We start from the raw sequence: 19704 nt of genomic DNA, 5'->3' as shown, positions 1-19704 counted from the left end.
CACTTAATACCATGATATTTTTTTTAATGGTTCACACTTTATACTTTTAAGACCAAACTTTATCCTTAATTTGTTATTTTTGGTTGGAGTTAACATTCGTATGAAATGGAACATGCTTTGTTTTATATATTGTTACATTTATTTATTAGTCTATCCTTAATTTGTTAAACCATTAATTCTTGCTTCTATAATTAATACGTTGTTTGGTTGTGAAACATTCAGTGATACAGCACTTTCACCAGCAGAGGTCCTCATCGAGCTCTGATTTGAAAAGCTTTGAGTAATGAACCTTTTTCCGATACAATTGGGTTGAAAGCTTCACTGCTTCAAGAAAGCTCCACTTCGCCATCACTAGTTTACACTCTATAAAACCCTCAAGAGAGAAAAACACTGAGGATACAAAAACACATCACAAGCGAGCTCTTTCTTCTTCTATTGACTTTTTATGGCGGATGGCAAACGAACTTTTAGTGCATTTACCGCCACCAACTGGACTGGAGTGTGAAGCACAATAAGCAGTTGACAGTCATCATAGATTTTACTTTGTTCTGCATGTTTTTTCAAAAGATTTATCAAATTGAATGATTTAACAGCCGTGTTTTTAATTTCTCGATGTGTTTTAACCTTTATTTTTCATATTTTTTAATATGTGTTCTATAGTTTCTGGCTGATTAAAAAAAATATATTTTTTTAATTAAAAATAAGCTCAAGTTGATGTTGTCTGAACAATAAACATTGATTAACACATTGTTTTTAATTTGATTATTTACATTCAGGCATATCGCAGCATAGAGTTTAGGGGAATGTTATCAGAACGTTAAGGCAACGTTAGCAGATCGTTAGCAAAACATTCTATTTTCAAGAAAACGTTGACCCAAAAATGAAAATTCTGTCATCATTTACTCAATCTCATTTTGTTACAAACCTAATAATAATACTCTAAAAAAAAACAGAAAGCCTGTCATGAGATGGCATGTATTTATTTACATCTTTTTATATAACATGTTTCCCACCTAACCTTTTGTCATAGTGCAGTTTTTATGCAGAAGTAGCCATATTCAAAAATACACGCAAATAATTATTACAATTCACTGTGACTGCGTTACAATTTTTCCAGTGAAACTGTAGGGACATGTTTATATTTATCCACAGAGAACATTGGAACATTACTAATAGGGATAATTTACACGTGTTTTCGACTTCACGCTACACCACAAGAACCGATAGGTGGATGAAGTGCCACAAGAGCAATTCGAAAGCAAACTCTTCTGTATGATTTCTCAAATTGCCCTCGCGCTACTTTGATGTCATCCGCCTTTATGAAGTTTAAAGTCGCCATGAAACGAAAGTATTAATTGCCTAATTTTCCCCGTGGTGACGTGTATCCGAGTAAAACCGGGCTCTGAAATGAAATAAGGCAGGGCTGGATTTCAATTTGTCCATCGAGATCTGATTGGATCATTTATAGTTGGGTCGTGTTGCTAATTGCTAATCGCAGCGATATTCTCCCGGACCCCGCCCATCTGCCATACATTATGACCGGAAGTAAAGAGAGATTGGCTGTTTCTCAATATGCGTTCTTCAGCGATCTTGCGTCCTCGTGTCCTCGCTCTACGTCATCATTAACGGTCGAAGTTCATTCCAATTCTCAAGACCTCAAGGACAGAGGACGCATGAAAATACCCGGATGTGTTCTTGATATCGAGGATGCATCGAGTGCAGACTTGCTGAAATCGCTTTACGCCCCAGAAGTCATTGCGGCAAAACTTCCGAGTTCGTTCTTCCAAGGTCGCCTGGCAAGACCGATCTCCACGAGGACGCAAGACCGTTCTTTGCGTTCTTGGAATTGAGAAACAGCCATTGTTTTTAGGAAAGGAGGAGATTTGCATTTTTGATTAAAGATTATGAGGGCACATGAATTTATAAAAAATAATGAAGCTCACAGATAAATCATTTGTAAAAAACACCGCAATATTACAAAACAAATTACAGTTTTTTATTTTACTTTCATTGCGACTTTAACATACATAAGAGGTGCCCTTGCATCAGACTTGGCTACTATTGAAAGAATACAATGTATTTATTGATGCTTTCACGTAATCCCTCCAAAAAAAATGGAGGGATAACATAGCAGCAGTAGTAAACACACACATGGCAGAAAAATAACCAAATGGGAACCATATTGGAACGTTGGCCTCGCTGCATCATGAGCAATGACTTCGGAAACATGAAGGCATCTCAGAGAAACGCTTTCGGACACACTTCATAGGCAGAGTGCTTGGAAAAATAAACAGAGAGCGCCTTTGATAATTCATCACATAATTGTAAACTACAATACTAATTTCTCACTAGAAATGCAATTAAAAGATGTAAAAAGTTCAAATATACATTTATTTACACTAAATTTGTGCTCCAGCCGCTTTCTTGGCCGCCATTTTATTTTTTCAAAATCGACCAGGCTCGATCAATCACATTCCACATGTGCACACACGCATAGAAATGTGGGACAGAACGATGGAGGTATCGTAAGAGTCAAGAAGTAAACCTAACACTGAATTCGGATGGCCTTGATGCCGTCCTGCCACTGTGTTAATGTAGCCTCAACGGAGAAGTCGGCGAATGGCTTTATATCTCCCTTTACAATAGCTGTGCTACATTATAATGTGATATCTTACATACAAGTTTTTATGGATGTCTACATCCAACAGAATGTTCTTGTGTAATATATCCATCTGAGTGTTGTTGTGTTGGTTTTAATTGCAACATTGCGCATAAAATAACAGTTCAGAACTGCCTCCATGGTAAAGTAATACTTCGTACTAAAGGTAGAGTCATTAAATTTACATCTGTCACTGTGGTTACAGACATCTTGTGTGAATAGTACACAAGTTTGACAGTTGGTCGGTCAAGGTTTATATTCATGCATATGCTATATTAGAGCTGTGACTGTAAGACAAAATATTTGTTTATCTCTCCTGAATAATATGAAATAAAAAATCTGTAACACTTTACAATAAGGTTGTGTTTGTTAACATTAGTAAATGCATTATATAACATGAACAAACAATTAACAATATAGTTTTCAGCATTCGTGTTTATGTCAGACTCAGTACAGTTATTCATGTTAGTTTATGGTGCATTGACTAATGTTTACAGTTTCAACTGATAGTTAAAAAAAAGTATGTTAAAAGTAAAAGCTAAAATGAACAAGATTTACTATTAGTAAATAATTAATAAAAATATTACAATGAATATACAAATAATAATTTATATATAAACTATTAGTTATTGTTTGGCGAAAAGGTTTATTTTACAGATCAGTTTGTTGTTCAGTATGTTTCTTCTGATGAGTCTTTAAATGTCCTACTTTAGTGAATCTCTCTCCACAGATCGTGCAGACGTAAGGTTTCTCTCCAGTGTGAACTCTCTCATGGATTTTTAAGTTACTTAACTTAGTAAACATCTTCTCACAATGAGAGCATTTATAAGGTTTTTCACCTGTATGAGTTCTCTGATGATAGTTGAAAGAAGTTTGATTAAAGAAGCTCTTACCACACTGAGAGCAGATATAAGGTTTCTCTCCAGTATGAACTCTCTCATGGATTTGTAAGTTACCAGACTGAGTAAACGTCTTCTCACACTGAGAGCATTTGTAAGGTTTTTCACCTGTATGTGTTCTCTGATGTTTCACTAAATTGCTACGTTGATTAAAACTCTTTTCACAAACATTACAGTGATGAGATTTCTCTCCAGTGTGAACTATCTGATGATGTCTGAAGGCACTGTGATGTGAGAAGCTTTTTCCACATTGAGAGCAGACGTAAGGTTTCTCTCCAGTGTGAACTCTCTGATGGGCTTTTAAGTGACCTGACTGAGCAAACGTCTTCTCACACTGAGAGCATTTGTAAGGTTTTTCACCTGTATGAGTTCTCAGGTGTCTCATTATATGTTCACGTTGATTAAAACTCTTGGCACAAACACTGCAGTGGTAAGGTTTCTCTCCAGTGTGAACTCTCTCATGAACCATCAGCTGAGATTTCTGACAGTAACGTTTATCACAGTATGAACACTGAAAGAGTTTCTCTTCAGAGTGAATATTCTGGTGTGATTTTAATGACCATGAATCTCTAAAGGTTTTTCCACATTCACTGCATTGATACGGTCTCTCATTGGTGTGTAAAAGCACATGTGTCTTCAGATTATGTTTGCGGTTGAATCGCTTCTGACAGTGAGGACACTCGTATGGTTTTTCTCCTGTATGAATTCTCTGATGAACATCAAGATTGTGTTTGGTGCTGAAGTAATAGCCACAATCACTGCAGTGGAAAGACTTTTTATCACTTTTCTCACAGTGAAACTGCTTCTTCGTCTCTTTGTGATCTTCTGAATGAAGTTTCTTCTCTTGTAAGGTAGTAAAGCTGATCTTACATTTCCTGCAGGTGAAGAGTTTCTGTTCGGTGTGTTTTCTCTCTAAATGTCTCTGTGAGCTCAATGTCTCTCCACCGGTGATGCAGGAATGAGTTTGTGCTGTCCATCGCTCTTTTGATGTTGATGACATTATTTCTTCTTCACAACATGACTCACTCTTCACATCTGAAAGAAACACAACAACATTAGAAATCTCTTCTGAATTACATTCCAATCAACTGCAAACACAGAAACAAGAAGTTAAACCGCAACTCTGTATGCTTTTTTTCTACATTCAGTTATTGCTGGTAATGGGGTCGTAACGGTTATTGATTCTAAAGCTGCTTCTTTCCATTGCACACAACCAAGAAGTCATTTATTTCCTAGCAATGGAGAGATGGACAGCGCCTGCATGGAGTAGATGGGGTAGGGATGGGACAGTATGAAAACTTCATATCATGATTATAGTGACCAATGTTATCACGGTTATCAATATTATCATGGTTTTGTTAAAATGAGATGGAAATGTTCAAAAAGAACTGATACACTCACTGAAAACATTTGAACAAGTTTATTTTTGAAAATCACAATTTAATATTCATGTCCCTGAAATTTTTCTGTGGTAAAAAAACAGGTTTACCGTGAATGAATACAATACATACATTATCCCTTAAATGCCTTCTTGTGCAAAAAACTATGTTGCATGTGCGGGTCTGCATCAAACGGATTCTGGCTGGACAGGATTTACAGCGAGTTTTCAAAATCACGGTAATCAAACAGGGTTCTGCAGGGTTAATGAGTGCTGTATGGTCTGTAAGAACATATGCAACAATGGGGTGTAAATTCACCCTAGCTAGCAACTAAACTCATAGACTGCTTTTATAAAAGGCAAAGATGATATCTTTGCAGCACAGTGTCACAGAGACATGGGAGTGGGCTCGTTTTACTACAATCAGTCTCTCAGGATCCTTCCAGAGCTATTAAGCCACACACTAGCAACCAAAACCCAAACAGTTAAATCTTTAAATTAGGGAATTTTACGAAAAAAAATTACAAACATTTATAAAAAAGTTGCACATTAAATGGTAATGGTATTTCATGCATTCTGACTTGGTGTCAAAAAAGCAGTTGGACGTGTTACTGAGTATTTGTGTGCCGAATGCACTTCACAAGTTACGGAAAGTTTTTTTCATATACGGGTCCAGCTGACGTATCAGGGGTCAGCTATACGCATCATTTCTTTTTTGGGACACCCAACATGTCCATCAGTGGGAGAACGAAAACCGAGGACGCTAGAAGTCACAGGCATCAGAATCGATCAGTCGCCAGCCAAGCTAACGGCAAGCTGCTATCGAATCACAACACACTAAACAAACTACACAATCAGAACTAGTTATGTATTTCTGAAGGAGGGACTTAATAGAACAAGGAAGACATCAGACTGTTTTAGACAATGATAACAGCTGTATAGAGATAAGTACATTGTATGAAAAATACAGTGTTTTTTTTTTCATGTGAAACACAAACATGTTATATTGTGCACTGTAAACACAATCTCAAAAACACAGAAAGAACTGGACCTTTATGTGCTTGAGTCAGAGTGCGCAGGCACCTCTGACCGAAACCTCGCTCTTTCTCCATAAAGCACTGCTTGAATAAAGGGAAACACAACAACAAAACAATCTCGCTTATATTAACTCTTTCGCCGCCATTGATGAGATATCTTGTCAATTAAGAGAAAACGCTTCCCCGCCAATGACGAGTATTTCCGTCTTTCCGCAATACCGCAACTTTTTAAACCCGGAAGTATTGCCCTATGGCAAGCGGCTGCATGTCCGTGTCTGTTTTAAAGATCGCTCTGAATGGGATCTCTATGAAAAGTCTGTCACAAAAATGGAATTATCTCTGTTTTTTGCTCAAAATGTGGTGTTTTTGCAGAAACCTGTTACCTACCCATAATCAAAAGCTGATTACAAAAGAACTACTCAAGGTATGATGAAACGGGTTTTTATTTTGTTTGAAAGCAGAGGGTCTGTTCTTTCATCTGATATATTGTATGTTTATTATATATTTAATGAAGAACATTTTCTGGAAGGCATTAAACTTTTGTGAAAATCATGAAAAACGCTGGCTGGCAACTTTTTTTTAAAAACGCTGGCGGTGAAAGAGTTAAACATTATATAATAAAATATTATATATATTATAACAAAACACGTAAGCCTGCGGTTTCTGCCATCCTCAGTCAAGCTCGACTCCCAACACTGAAAGTAACAAGTAAAAATCTGACACCTGCTGCTCCGTGATGTGCGTTCAGCTCCGCTTCAGTTTTTAATGTCTGCTCTCTCTAACAAAACTAAATGATTTAATTACAAGAAAAAAAATCTAAACAAAGGTGGAAGACAGTTCTGCAGTGGGCAAGTGATCTAATCGGTAAGAGGCTGAACCACCATGTATCACACCGGTTATACAGATTATAGGAACAAGTCTAGTAGTGAATCAGAAGATATTCAGTGTTGTATACAGTGTTGCATCACTTGTGACTCGCTCCTCCCGTAGCTCATAACTCTGAATTTTTTTTTTTGTATGTTATTGGAAACAAATCACCAGAGCAGATCTGTCTTTTATCAATCTAAAGACTCTGAGATATAAAGGATGTAATATTTAAGCAATATCGCTCGAGTAGGAGTGTGATATAGCTCTATATCATCACGGCTGTGATTAGGCCAGAGGCACAACAGTTCGACAGCACACGTTTGAAAAACGAAAACTACACAGGTAACTACTGACAGGTAACACTTTCGGCTGCTTTGAATCTCATTGTAACTCAATGGACGGAAAAGCCGTTACTTTATATTACCGTTTCTTGGTCACAAAGTGTAGTTTTAAGATTAGTTCAGTCGAGAATATATATGTATTATAGTTAAATCTACAGTCGATTAGTAAAGATAGCGCCTGTTTGAACGTTTGCTTAGTGAGATTCGGTACGAATAAGAACCAAAGCATGAGCGGACGTCAGTGTTCACTCGCCCCGCTGACCACCGCCCTCTCTGGGCTACATCTCTGACAGGGATTCCCTGGCTCTGATATTCGCCCTGTCTGTGTTTGATGGTCAAAATGAGATCAAATCAGCAGTATTTGGTGTCATGATAAAACTATTAATTGTTTTCTTATTCATATTTAGTGTCTTTTGTGTTATTATTGTTTTGGCGCGAGGTAAAAGTTAATAAAACTATACTTATATAATGTTACTATTGGTTTACCATTTCATCTTAACGCGATACGAGCACTCGATTATTATTAGACTTCGTTCTTGTCAGTACTATATAAAACTGTTTTTATAAGTGTCAGAGAGATGTTTTTGCATGCTGCTTATAAATATATCAGTGGCGATATCTCATAACATGCTTTAATAGTCACGTCACGATAAAGTAAATGATCAATGTCCACATTTTAAAGCTGCGGTGCTTACCTGCAGTTTCACAGTGTTTTCGCGTTCTGTGACAAGACATTACTCCCATTAAGTTTAAAGCAACACTATGTAGTTTCCATGTAAAAATTATTTACAGCTCCCCCATGTGGTTGAAAAGCGCAACAGTGCCTGGTATCAGACACTCTTCTGCAGGCAGGGGGAGGGGCGGGGCGGCGCTGTGTGCTCTACCCTCCACTGCCACTTTCAGAGTGTGCTTGTAGCAGCTAGGAGGTTGCTCAGGTTGCAGCAACAGTACAATTTGTCCAGTTAAGAGTTGTTCTATCACTGAAATCATTTTAGAGACATTATTTAAAGGTAAAAAAAACTACATAGTGTTGCTTTAACGTAACATCCAAGAGCGCTGATCTTTGACGGAATAACTACTTGGTATTCACAGACTGATTTACGAGCTAGTGAACTAATGAGACACACGGAGAGTGATTCAAACCAGCGCGTTTGTGTGTGTCCGTGTGTGAGTGCAGTTTTTCCATTCAGAGATGAGCCTGTTTAGAGGACCTCCATTCACTAGGTGGCGGAATGATACGAAAGGTGAAGCGGTTACTGTGCCGTTATCAGTAGAATATTGCACGCCTCTTAGCCAATCAGATTCGAGAACCAGAAAGAACTGTTGTATAATGTTCTACAGGTACTCCAGATTAATATAAGATATGAAGAAACAGTGTGTTATGGGAGCTTTAAGTATGGTCTAAAATTAACATTAGGTACAGAAATAGAATCAAATCAATAATAACAATCACTTTATTGTATGAATTAAATATAATAATTATTTTTTAGAGCTACAGAAGCGTCTTTTCTTGGATAGTTTGATTCAGGAAGATGATGCAGCATAAACAGTCACTCCACATAAAATGATAATGATGTTGTTTTTTATTGCTCTGTTCATCAAATGTATTTTAATCATCTACAGTATGAGACACAGTAGCACAACTCTCTCTAAAGTTTACACATCAAGAGTATTGATCTTTGAAGGGCAGGGGGATGATCACGTCTGACTGGAGCTGACTTTTGCGATTAAATTGTTTAAAATCACTTGAGTGTCAAGATTTGCAAGCCTTTCTAACACGTGCAAATGATCAACTTTCCCGTTTAAAATGCATATTAATCCTCAAATCACATCCGATCCAAACTGTGGGTGGTGATCCGTACAGATCAATGGTTAAACTGAGATCTGGTACACCACTACTCAACTGCATAGCAACACACATAAAACCACTTAGCAACAGCATGGCAACCACACCAGGTACTAAAGCAACCACATAAGTTGTGTAATCCAACGTCATGTAAGAAAACTGTAAAGAAGGAAACATACCTGAAGGAATAAAATCATCTTCATAATGATTGTCGTCATCATCTTCCTCAGTGTCATCTTCCTCGGCTGTGGTTTCTCTTTTTATCTCAGTTTGGTTCGCACAGTCCTCCAGTTTGACTGAACACATGTTGAGTTTGTTCTGCAGGATCTGCTGCTGTTCTCCAGCGTTACAGACAGAATCCAGAGACTCTGTGGAGGTTTGATCAGTAGATTCATCATCCTGTAAGTCCTGATTACTGTCACACACTGTAGTGTCCTGAGCGTCTGTGTGCTTTGACTCAGTATAACAGAGTAAAGTCAGACTGAGCTCGGAGTCCTGTGTGGAAGATTCACAACAAACACACACAGAGTAAGATTAGAAATGATTTGATGTTGTCTGATTCAGGTAAAGGATGTTTAAGCTGTACAAACCTCTCTCTTCAGTCCTTCATCTCCTCTTAATCTCAGCTTTGTCTCCAGTAACGCCACCTCTTTCTTCAGCTGAGAGATTTCTGTGATGAAATCATCAATATCCAGCATGGACAGATCAGTTCCTACTGATTTACAGCACATCTCATCCATCATCAACACTAAAATACACAGAGACAAGACTCTGTTTAAAACACTCAAGAGAGAAAAACACTGAGGATACACAAACACATCACACGCGAGCTCTTTCTGTCTTTCTTTAGTGGGTTTATATGTGAACTAAAGAGCTGCAGAGCGCCTCCTGCTGTACTGGAGAGAGAAGACGCTCAACACTTCATTCATCTCTCATCATCAACACTAAAATACACAGAGACAAGACTCTGTTTACACTCAATAAAATTATTATAGAAAATCAACAAACACAAAATAAAACATGTAAAAAGATATAAAATATGTAAATGCATAGCTGTTTTCTTCTTCATGCTGCCTCTTCTTCCGTTTAATGGCTGTTCACTCATTAGAAGTATTGCTTTCTTTGTGCTTATTGGTGGGAATAGAGCTCATTATCATCAAGTGTCTTCAATAATACACACTTTTACAATAAACTTAATTGATTCATTAACTGCATAAATGGATAATATAAAGCTTATATTAAATACTATTAGTGTCATGCTTTAACACTTGTGGGTGAGACTCATACAGCAGCAGTGTACATTTAACAGCCGTGATTCTGCTGTGGTTCATTTACAGTTTTGAAGGCTGTTTATTTGTTTCCTACAATTCTTCTACATTGATGGATGTGTTTTAATTGAGTTATTTATGAGGTGTTTTGAAATTAAGGCAGCTCAAACATCCATTTTAGTCTGGGACTAGGAGACTAGGAGAAGCCCTGTCCGGGAAACCACCCTTTAATATTCAAGACTCATTTCAGTCTGGTTTAGATCATTGCATAGCACTGAATCAGCATTACTGAAGGTCACACATGACATTTTGGTGTCTATTGATTCTGGTTCTTCTGTTATCCTGATTCTTTTAGATCCGAGTGTGGCATTTGACACTATCGATCACGCCATTCTTTTTGAAAAGTTATTAACGTCTGTATATACTGTGTCTTTCACTTCACCCTCTATGTCATTTTCATTGTGATGTTCCATAGAGTTACATTTTTTTGTCCCTATTTTGTTCTCCCTCTACATGCTCCCTTTATGCTCAATATTCAGAAATATAATATAAATGATCATTGTTACGCTGCCGACCTTCAAGTATATTTTCCGATCAAACAAGGCAATGAGTTTTCCTTCAATCATCTCTTCTCATGTCTAAAGTCAAGTCGTGGATGACAAATAACTCACTGCGATTGAATGAAAATAAATCCGAAGTGCTTCTACTGAGTCCTGCTGTATATGAACAACTCAGGTAGGTTCTTTGGGTAAAACCTGCACAATCATGCAAAAAATCTTGGTGTCTATTTTGACCCTCTTTTCTTATTTGACAAGCACATAAATAGATGTTTTAAAAGAGTAGCTTTTCACAACTTAGATCCGTAGCAAAAGGAAATCACTTTCTTTCTAGCAAAAACCTTTAAGTTGTGATCCACACACTTATTTCTTCTTGACTGGACTACTGCAATTCACTTAATGTTGGCCTACCTCAATCTACACTGTATGTGTTACAGATGGATCAGAACTTGGCAGCCAGATTCCAGACAGGAACTAGAAAAAGTGAACATATGTCCTTGCCTCATTGCATTGGCTCCCCATTAAATTTACTTTAACTGTTAAGTCATTAAGATCCTGTGCTCAGTTCAGAGATCAGTTACTTTTCTCTGTCCCTCGTTCTCCTTGCAAATCAAAAGGTGATTCAGCTTTCTCTGTAGCCACCTCAAAGCTCTGGAACAGTCTACCTTTGTGCATTAGAGTCTCTCCATCACTGGATGTTTTTAAAACCAGTTTTAAGACTTATTTTCACACTTTAGCTTTGTGTCATGCTTGTGTGTATATATGATAAAATGTAATATCTAACAATCACACAACCAAGAAACAGGTCATCGCTTGAAATTAAAATGTAAGGGCCCCACTAAAGCAAACACGAATCACCATAATGGTGGTTTGTTGAAATGTAATTTTTTACACTAATGAAGGTTACAAATGTGATATTAATTTAATGCAATAAACAATCAAAAATCAACAGTTTTTAACATTAATGGTTGCTTGCTATCTGGGAACATTTTGCTGTTATGTTTATACTTTTAGTACAATGTCAAGGGTATTATAGAAGTGGTTTGGTAACTGAAAAAAGCATAAATGAAACTTTAAAGAATAACCTCAGTACGTTTTGCTATGCTAATATTAATTCTGTTGTCAGTTCAAATCAACAGATGATTTATTGAACAATCTTAGTTGTATTTCCGATGCTCTGGCTAAAATGAGGAGGTGTTATTATACCAAACACTGACATCACAACATTCTCATGACATTAGGCTGCACAATTAATCTCATGCGATTGTCACGTGCATCTCGTCAGTAAAGCCGGTTCCTTGAGTAGTAATAAATCACCATCAACTGCTTTCAGATGAAGCTGCATTTACTACACAGAGCCGTAGTTCACTGATGAGCGGGGAAATATCATAATTCATAATCATGGATGAATCGCCTGCGACTATGAATGCGATATTTCCCCTCGTCATTCAACTACGCCTCTGTGTAGCAAATGCCGCTACATCTGAATAAGAAGAGTAAATGAATAATTCATGAATTAATGTAATACTTTTTTTCAATTCAATTTGAAAAACAACCGTTTCATCCTTGATGTGAAGGAATGGTTTGCTTTCATTTCTCCTCGCTTTATCGCAATGTGGTCAATGTGCAAATACCTTTCTTCTGATACTTCTGTTCATACTTCTTATATGTAAGCCATTGTGTTAAGAGCTCAAAGGATTTAACTTTAATTTCCTAAAGAACAGACACGGATAAAACATATACAGATGATTACATTAAATGTAATGTAAGTTGCTATGAATAAAAGCATCTGCTGAATATGTAAATATTTTTCAATGACAAAACTTGGCTCATAGCACCAAAGCAGACACACACACACACACACACACACACACACACACACACACACACACATACACACACACACACACTTGGTTAGTAAAGATAGAAGGAGAATGGAGTTTTCTAGCAGTAGAAGTGAGGATGAGCTGATTTTGCTTTTGACTGAGGAAAGGAAAAGACAGCGTTATTGGTTACGCTCCATTCTTCAGGAACGAGAAGAGCAGGAGGAGTTCATTAGATTGATACAAGAGTTGAAACTGTATCTCGTTTTAATTTGTATTTCAGGATGTCCTTCAATCACTTTGAAAGTTTCGGAAATGTTTCAATGGTGTGATTGCAACATGTGCTGTAAATACAGTTTTGTGTGCTGTACCGCCACGTCTCACTCTTTTGAGATACAGCAGCGGCTCTGGGAATGTGGCGTTATGATCAGATCTCATTGGTGGACCTGGGCAAAAGATGGAAAATTCGACACAGAATGTTCAATTTCTTTAGCTTTTTTTGTGGTGCAAATAACCTTATTAAATGTCATTTATAGACAATTTTTTCTATAATTTGTTCTAGTGTGTTAAACATTCATGTCAAATATCTTTAAGGCACTATGATGATTTCAGTGTAGTTTGTTCTTCAGTATGTTTCTTCTGATGATAATGAAGACTTCTAGAAGAAGCAAATCTCTCTTCACAGATCGAGCAGACGTAAAGTTTCTCTCCAGTATGAAGTCTCTCATGTACTTTTAAGGTACTTAACTGAACAAACGTCTTCTCACAGTGAGAGCATTTGTAAGGTTTTTCACCTGTGTGAGTTCTCTGGTGTGACACTAAATTGCTATGTTGATTAAAACTCTTCCCACAGACATTACAGTGGTAAGGTTTCTCTCCAGTGTGAACTCTCTCATGAACTTTTAAGGTACTTAACTGAACAAACGTCTTCTCACAATGAGAGCATTTGTAAGGTTTTTCACCTGTATGAATTCTCTGATGTCTCACTAAATCATCACGTTGATTAAAACTCTTCCCACAATAATTACAGTGATGAGGTTTCTCTCCGGTGTGAACTCTCTGATGGGTTTTTAAAGAACATGAATAAGCAAACGTCTTCTCGCACTGAGAGCATTTGTAAGGTTTTTCACCTGTATGAGTTCTCTGGTGTGGCACTAAATTTCCACGTCGATTGAAACTCTTCCCACAGACATTACAGCGATGAGGTTTCTCTCCAGTGTGAACTATCTCATGGCGTATAAGATGAGATTTATGACTGAAACCTTTATCACAGTGTGAACATTGATAGGGTTTCTCCTCAGAGTGAATATTCTGGTGTAATTTTAATGAACTTAAATCCTTAAAGGTTTTGTCACATTGACTGCACTGATACGGTCTCTCATTGGTGTGTATAAGCACGTGTTTCTTCAGATTAGGTTTTTGTAAGAATCTCTTCTCACAGTGAGGACACTCGTATGGTTTTTCTCCTGTGTGAATTCTCTGATGAACATCAAGATTTTGTTTGGTGCTGAACGTATAGCCACATTCAGTGCAGTAGAAAGGCTTATAATCAGTGTGTGTTCTCATGTGAACTTTTAGCTGAGATAAGAAGACAAAATCCTTCCCACACTGTTTACAGTGAAACTTCTTCTTCTTCTTCTCTCTGTGCTCTTTTGAATGAAGTTTCTTCTCTTGAGTTTGTGCTGTCCGTCGCTCTTTTGATGTTGAGGACATTATTTCTCCATCCAAACATGATTCACTCTTCACATCTGAAGGAAACATGATAAAAATTAAAATCCTCTTTTCACCCTTAAGCCCTATTTGGACGGTAATTCTTTCTCATGGGGACGTAATGTATTTTCAACATTTACAGGGAGTAGTCTATGATTTTATTGCCACCCGAATACATAACATCTGCGTTTATTCTCCGACCACACATTTAAAAATTCCCAGCCAGTGTGGAAATGTATTCCCATCTGAAAGAGTTTATAAAAGAGGATCAATGAAAAAGTCACTGTGCACATTGTTTAAGACCAGGGGTTTTCAAAATGTAGTCCGGGGCGACTTTCTTTGCAAGCATTTTTAACACCTTCAAATCTGAATTGATGAAAAGTTAGGGTGACCATACATGCCATTTTTCACAGACACATCCTAGCCAGGATTTCAGGTGGGTCCTTTGGAAGTCGCATTCGCTGACTGCATATGTCATCGAGGTTTATCTATTCAGAACGTGAAATAGATGACGTACGCATGACGTATGCAGTCGACAAATGTGACTTAACTCGGGTTGAGTGCCCATCTTCAGACCCATACCTCACAAATACAAAAGAACAAAGAAAGGAAATGAGGTCTCATCTGGGAATTATGGGTAATCAAGTACACTGAAAAACAGTGGTGCAGGCTGCAGAGGATTGTGGGAAATTTAGTATAAAGGAAAAAAGAAAAACAAGTCTAATTCACAACAATGACATTCAGCTATATAAACAAGACTGTTAAAAATCATGAATTTATAATGTTCATTAGTGAAACTGAAGGTTGGATTAAACTTGAAACGCACATGATCGTTGTCATTAATGAGGCGACCAATCACAAAGAGTTGTGTCATCATTAGCCGCTCTGGAGGGGTTGCATCAACTGGCTACTCTCAAAACTCTTGCGGTACTTTAAAACCATATGCTACAGACACATGGACTGCATGGATGGATGTTCTCTGCAAATTTATGTTCATCCGAACATATGTTTTATCGCTGAGTATGTATGCAAATTTATTTTTACAGACATCCCATAAGAAACAATTACCATTCAAATAGGGCATTTTTCCCCAAAGACAGATTAATTAAAATTCTGTTTCAGCAAAATCCACAGTGTTAAATTAACACCAGCTCACTGTTTATGTAAAGAATAACTGACGACGGGCTATTGAATTATTTGAAAATAATGCACACCCAAGGTGCAATGCGGCACAACGCAAACCGTTACACCAGGGCAGGGTGTGCATTATTTTCAAATAATTCACAGGACCGGAGTCAATTATTCCTCTTATACCACAGTTACCACAAACATAGCTCTGGTGCCTATTTGTAAGACATTTGACAAGTTAGGTGTGCGGTTTACAGAAATTAATGCATACCCACGGAACATTTCTCAGCCAATCAGAATAAATGCCCCTGGTATAAATAAGTATAACCAGCTAACCAGCTAAAGTAACACTGAAGCAATGTTAGAGTTAATAAGACATCTTAATGATCATTCGAGAACTACAACTAACCTTTGCCTTAGATTAAATCAACTGACAAAGCGAACTGACTTTATTTCGCCATTTGTCTACTTTGAAATTATTTGGTCACAACAATTATGGTGATCAGTGGCCTCTTTAGTTGGGCAGTTTGACTCTTGTTTTTTACTTTCTGCACTATCCAATCATGGCAATGCCATTTAGTGCAGAGAGAAAGAAAGATAGAAAAAAATAATTAACAGCACAATTTAATTTCTATTTCAACAAACCAACATTGCGGCTATCAGTTGCATTTTATCAGCTCAATTGCATTTTAAAGGACACCCCCCAAAAAAACAAATTTTTCCTCACACCTACAAAGTGGCAATTTGAATGTGCTAAAATTACTTATCGGTGGTAAATTTTGAGCTAAAACTTCACATATGCACAAAGAAGTTAAACACGCCCCAACCACAGGCGCTTGTAACACTAACCAGAACTCCAAATGGGGCCATAACCACACAAAAAAATAAACCAACAAAATCATAATTTTCGGGATTGATTGTAGATGATACGTTGATATTTGGACATCTTACAGTGTCAGTGAGCAGTGTTGAGGAAAGTTACTTTTAAAAGGAATGCACTACAATATTTAGTTACTCCCCCAAAAAGTAACTAACTGCGTTACTTAGTTACTTTTCATGGAAAGTAATACTTGCATTACTTTTAATTTACATCTGCGTTACTTTTCTTTACTTGGCTGAGGTCTGATCTCTTTCAGGCCTTGCAGTTCTTCATTCAGAAATATCCTATTGGAAAGATTTCAAGCTTTGGCCTGCCAGCTCCGTTTCTGACTCTCGCAGTTCCTGCTCAGGCGTGCACGCATAGAGTGTGTTATTCTACGTGACTACATTCTGTTTAGTTTAGTACATTTTTTATTCTAATTAATCAAACTGAAAGTTACTTGCTTTATTTTTTTAAAAAAGTAACTAAAATAGTAATGTGTACATTTATAAATTAATGCGTTACTTTACTCGTTAAAAGTAATATTATTAAATGCAAGTTACACTGCCTTGAAAATTTTGTGTTCATTTTCTTACCAAAGGACTGCAGTTAAAATGTAGCTGCCTGGCAAACACTGACACATTCACAGTAATGTGCATTGTCCTTAAAAAATAAAGTAAAAATAAAGAAAGTAAACATGAAGTAAAATATTTTGAGGAATGTTTGTATCTTAACTGATCATGAGCCCCATTCACTTCCATAGTAGGAAAAGAGAATACTATGGAAGTGAATGGGGCTCATTAACGGTTGGGTAACAAACATTCTTCAAATTATCTTCCTTGGTGTTCATCAGAACAAAAAATTACACAGGTTTGTAACAACATGAGATTTTTTGGGTGAACTCTCCCTTTAAAGAGCATATATTTCCGATTTACTACTGACTAAACCATGACTCAAACACAAGTTTTCAGCAGTGCAGAGTAGGACTTCTTGTTTGTCGTTTTTACAATTACAAATGCAGACATGGTTTTAATCAGTCCTTCCAGAAAAATGCAGAGTTTTTTTGTGATTGTTGCGGGCAAAAATCCTTGATCTTGCGGCAAAAATGCAATGTAATAAATGGGATATTTATGCAAGTTTATGCGAAGAAATTGCAGGAACTTGCAAAAACTGCAGGAACTCAGCTTTTGAATGATGTTCACATCACATAATCACGTCACTTCATAACGTTCCCATGGCAACAGGGGACATGGCTGCGCTTGTGTGAGGTAAATGCAACATTTTTCAACTTTCTGCAAAGATATATGTAATTTTTGCTACAAAAATTCAGGGATTATGAAATCACGCAAGCCCTGCATATTTTGCAAACGGATATCTGCAATTTATGCAGCGAAATTGCAGCATATTTGAAAAAAATATAATAGAGGTTCCTTAAGGAAAATGGGATTTTTTTTGTAGCCTATAAGCCATCAATTCTAGTTCTTAGAAAAAAAATTGCAAAAATAAACATCAGCAGGTGAAACCTACAGAAAAAGCAAAAATTGGTATTCGTCAAGAAAATGTTCAGATTTCAAAAGGTACGTCTGTTAGTTGTCTGCTAAATATCTCTGGAGATCTGAAATACATCTGGTGTGTAAAAACAACTGATAAAAGGTCTTAGAAAGAGCTGTTTTACTTAAATTCTAAAATTAAAATGTCCCGCAGACATCTTCAATATATCCATATAGGAAACGTCTCAGAGACGTATTACAGATCAGCAAACAATCAAAATAATACATCTTCTCTTGTAAGATGTAAACGCAGACATCAAACAGATATCTCAGAGATGTATGTGTGCTATCAGGTTGAAACTAGTGTTTTTTCAGTGTTCATACATACAGTGAGTGCCCTAAAAGTGTTCTAGCCTATTGGGGGCCATGAAATGGTGCCAGGGGGCCAAAGTTTTATGACATTTTATAAAATACATTAATTTTACCTAAAAAAACAAGGCTATGTTTAATTAAAATGTTACATTTTAAGATTGTTTTGTCAAAAAAATGTTGGGGGGTGCGCACGCAGAAAAGTTTGAGAACAGTGCTGTAGAGGGTTGAATATTGAACCAAAAAAGTTAGGGGAAAATTCTGTGTTTGCATGGACATGCGAGTGAATTGTTGTAAAAGAGTCAAAAGACAACAGAAGAAACATACCTGAAGGAATAAAATCATCATCATCGTTGTCAAAATTCTCCACTGCATCTTCATCATCATCGGTGTGATCTTCATCTGCTGATTGTTCAGTTTTGATCTTCATCATGAGGTTCGTACAGTCGATGGGTTTGGCTGAACACATGTTGAGTTTGGTGTGCAGGATCTGCTGCTGTTCTCCAGCGTTACAGACAGAATCCAGAGACTCTGTGGAGGTTTGATCAGTAGATTCATCATCCTGTAAGTCCTGATTACTGTCACACACTGTAGTGTCCTGAGCGTCTGTGTGCTTTGACTCAGTATAACAGAGTAAAGTCAGACTGAGCTCGGAGTCCTGTGTGGAAGATTCACAACAAACACACACAGAGTAAGATTAGAAATGATTTGATGTTGTCTGATTCAGGTAAAGGATGTTTAAGCTGTACAAACCTCTCTCTTCAGTCCTTCATCTCCTCTTAATCTCAGCTTTGTCTCCAGTAACGCCACCTCTTTCTTCAGCTGAGAGATTTCTGTCATGAAATCATCAATATCCAGCATGGACAGATCAGTTCCTACTGATTTACAGCACATCTCATCTCTCATCATCAACTGAGGACACACAAACACATCGCACGTGAGCTCTTTCTTCTTCTATTGACGTTTTATGGCGGATGGCAAACGAACTTTTGGTGTATTTACCGCCACCAACTGGACTGGAGTGTGCTGCACTAGTAAGCAGTTGACAGTCATCATAGATTCTACTTTGTTCTGCATGTTCTTTCAAAAGACTTATCAAATTGAACGATTCAACAGCCGTGTTTTTAACTTCATTAATTAGTTGTAAACTTTCTTGCTCATATTTTTTTTACTTTTTTTAATACAAAAATGTTCTATAGTTTCTGGCTGATTAAAAAAACAATTAACCTGATTTATGTTTTTTGTATTTTAAACAGAGAGTGATTGAGTGAATAAAAAGGTATGCCATATTCAGATGCATGAAATAATTCTATCTTCTTTTCTGTTCCTAAAAACATTTCTTTCATTTCCTACTTGCTGTTGAATATTACATAAACCTGCTCTTGCTATCACATTTCACACACAAACTATTTCTTTCTTTCTTTAGTGGGTTTATCAGCAGACTAAAAAGCTGCCGACCCAGCAAACACAAAG

At 37.0% G+C, this 19704-nt stretch overlaps 1 protein-coding gene across 1 annotated transcript; it reads right to left on the bottom strand.

The window, feature by feature from the left end:
- Nucleotides 1–15: 15 nt before the first annotated feature.
- On the bottom strand, nucleotides 16–19208 carry LOC129445322 (uncharacterized). Its single transcript, XM_073860045.1, has 7 exons — nucleotides 18985–19208; nucleotides 18559–18889; nucleotides 13274–14423; nucleotides 12763–12835; nucleotides 9618–9893; nucleotides 9207–9522; nucleotides 16–4593 (listed from the first exon to the last, which is right to left on the bottom strand). Exons 1-7 carry the CDS (start codon nucleotides 19138–19140, stop codon nucleotides 3311–3313), a joined length of 3585 nt encoding a protein of 1194 aa, XP_073716146.1. The 5' UTR covers nucleotides 19141–19208; the 3' UTR covers nucleotides 16–3310.
- Between the last annotated feature and the right edge of the window lie 496 nt (nucleotides 19209–19704).

This window comes from Misgurnus anguillicaudatus, chromosome 3 (assembly GCF_027580225.2).
Source record: "Misgurnus anguillicaudatus chromosome 3, ASM2758022v2, whole genome shotgun sequence".
Taxonomy (NCBI): domain Eukaryota; kingdom Metazoa; phylum Chordata; class Actinopteri; order Cypriniformes; family Cobitidae; genus Misgurnus; species Misgurnus anguillicaudatus.
This window is presented reverse-complemented; position numbering and strand designations above follow the sequence as displayed.

What these genes read in the sequence shown, in the direction of transcription:
- LOC129445322 (XM_073860045.1), bottom strand. Translation starts at nt 19,140, where the DNA reads ATGATGAGAGATGAGATGTGCTGTAAATCAGTAGGAACTGATCTGTCC. An exon ending in ACTACACTGAAATCATCATA is followed by an intron (nt 12,836 to 13,273) that starts GTGCCTTAAAGA and finishes TCCTTTCCTCAG; the next exon opens with TCAAAAGCAAAATCAGCTCA. An exon ending in ATGAAGGACTGAAGAGAGAG is followed by an intron (nt 9,523 to 9,617) that starts GTTTGTACAGCT and finishes TCTTCCACACAG; the next exon opens with GACTCCGAGCTCAGTCTGAC.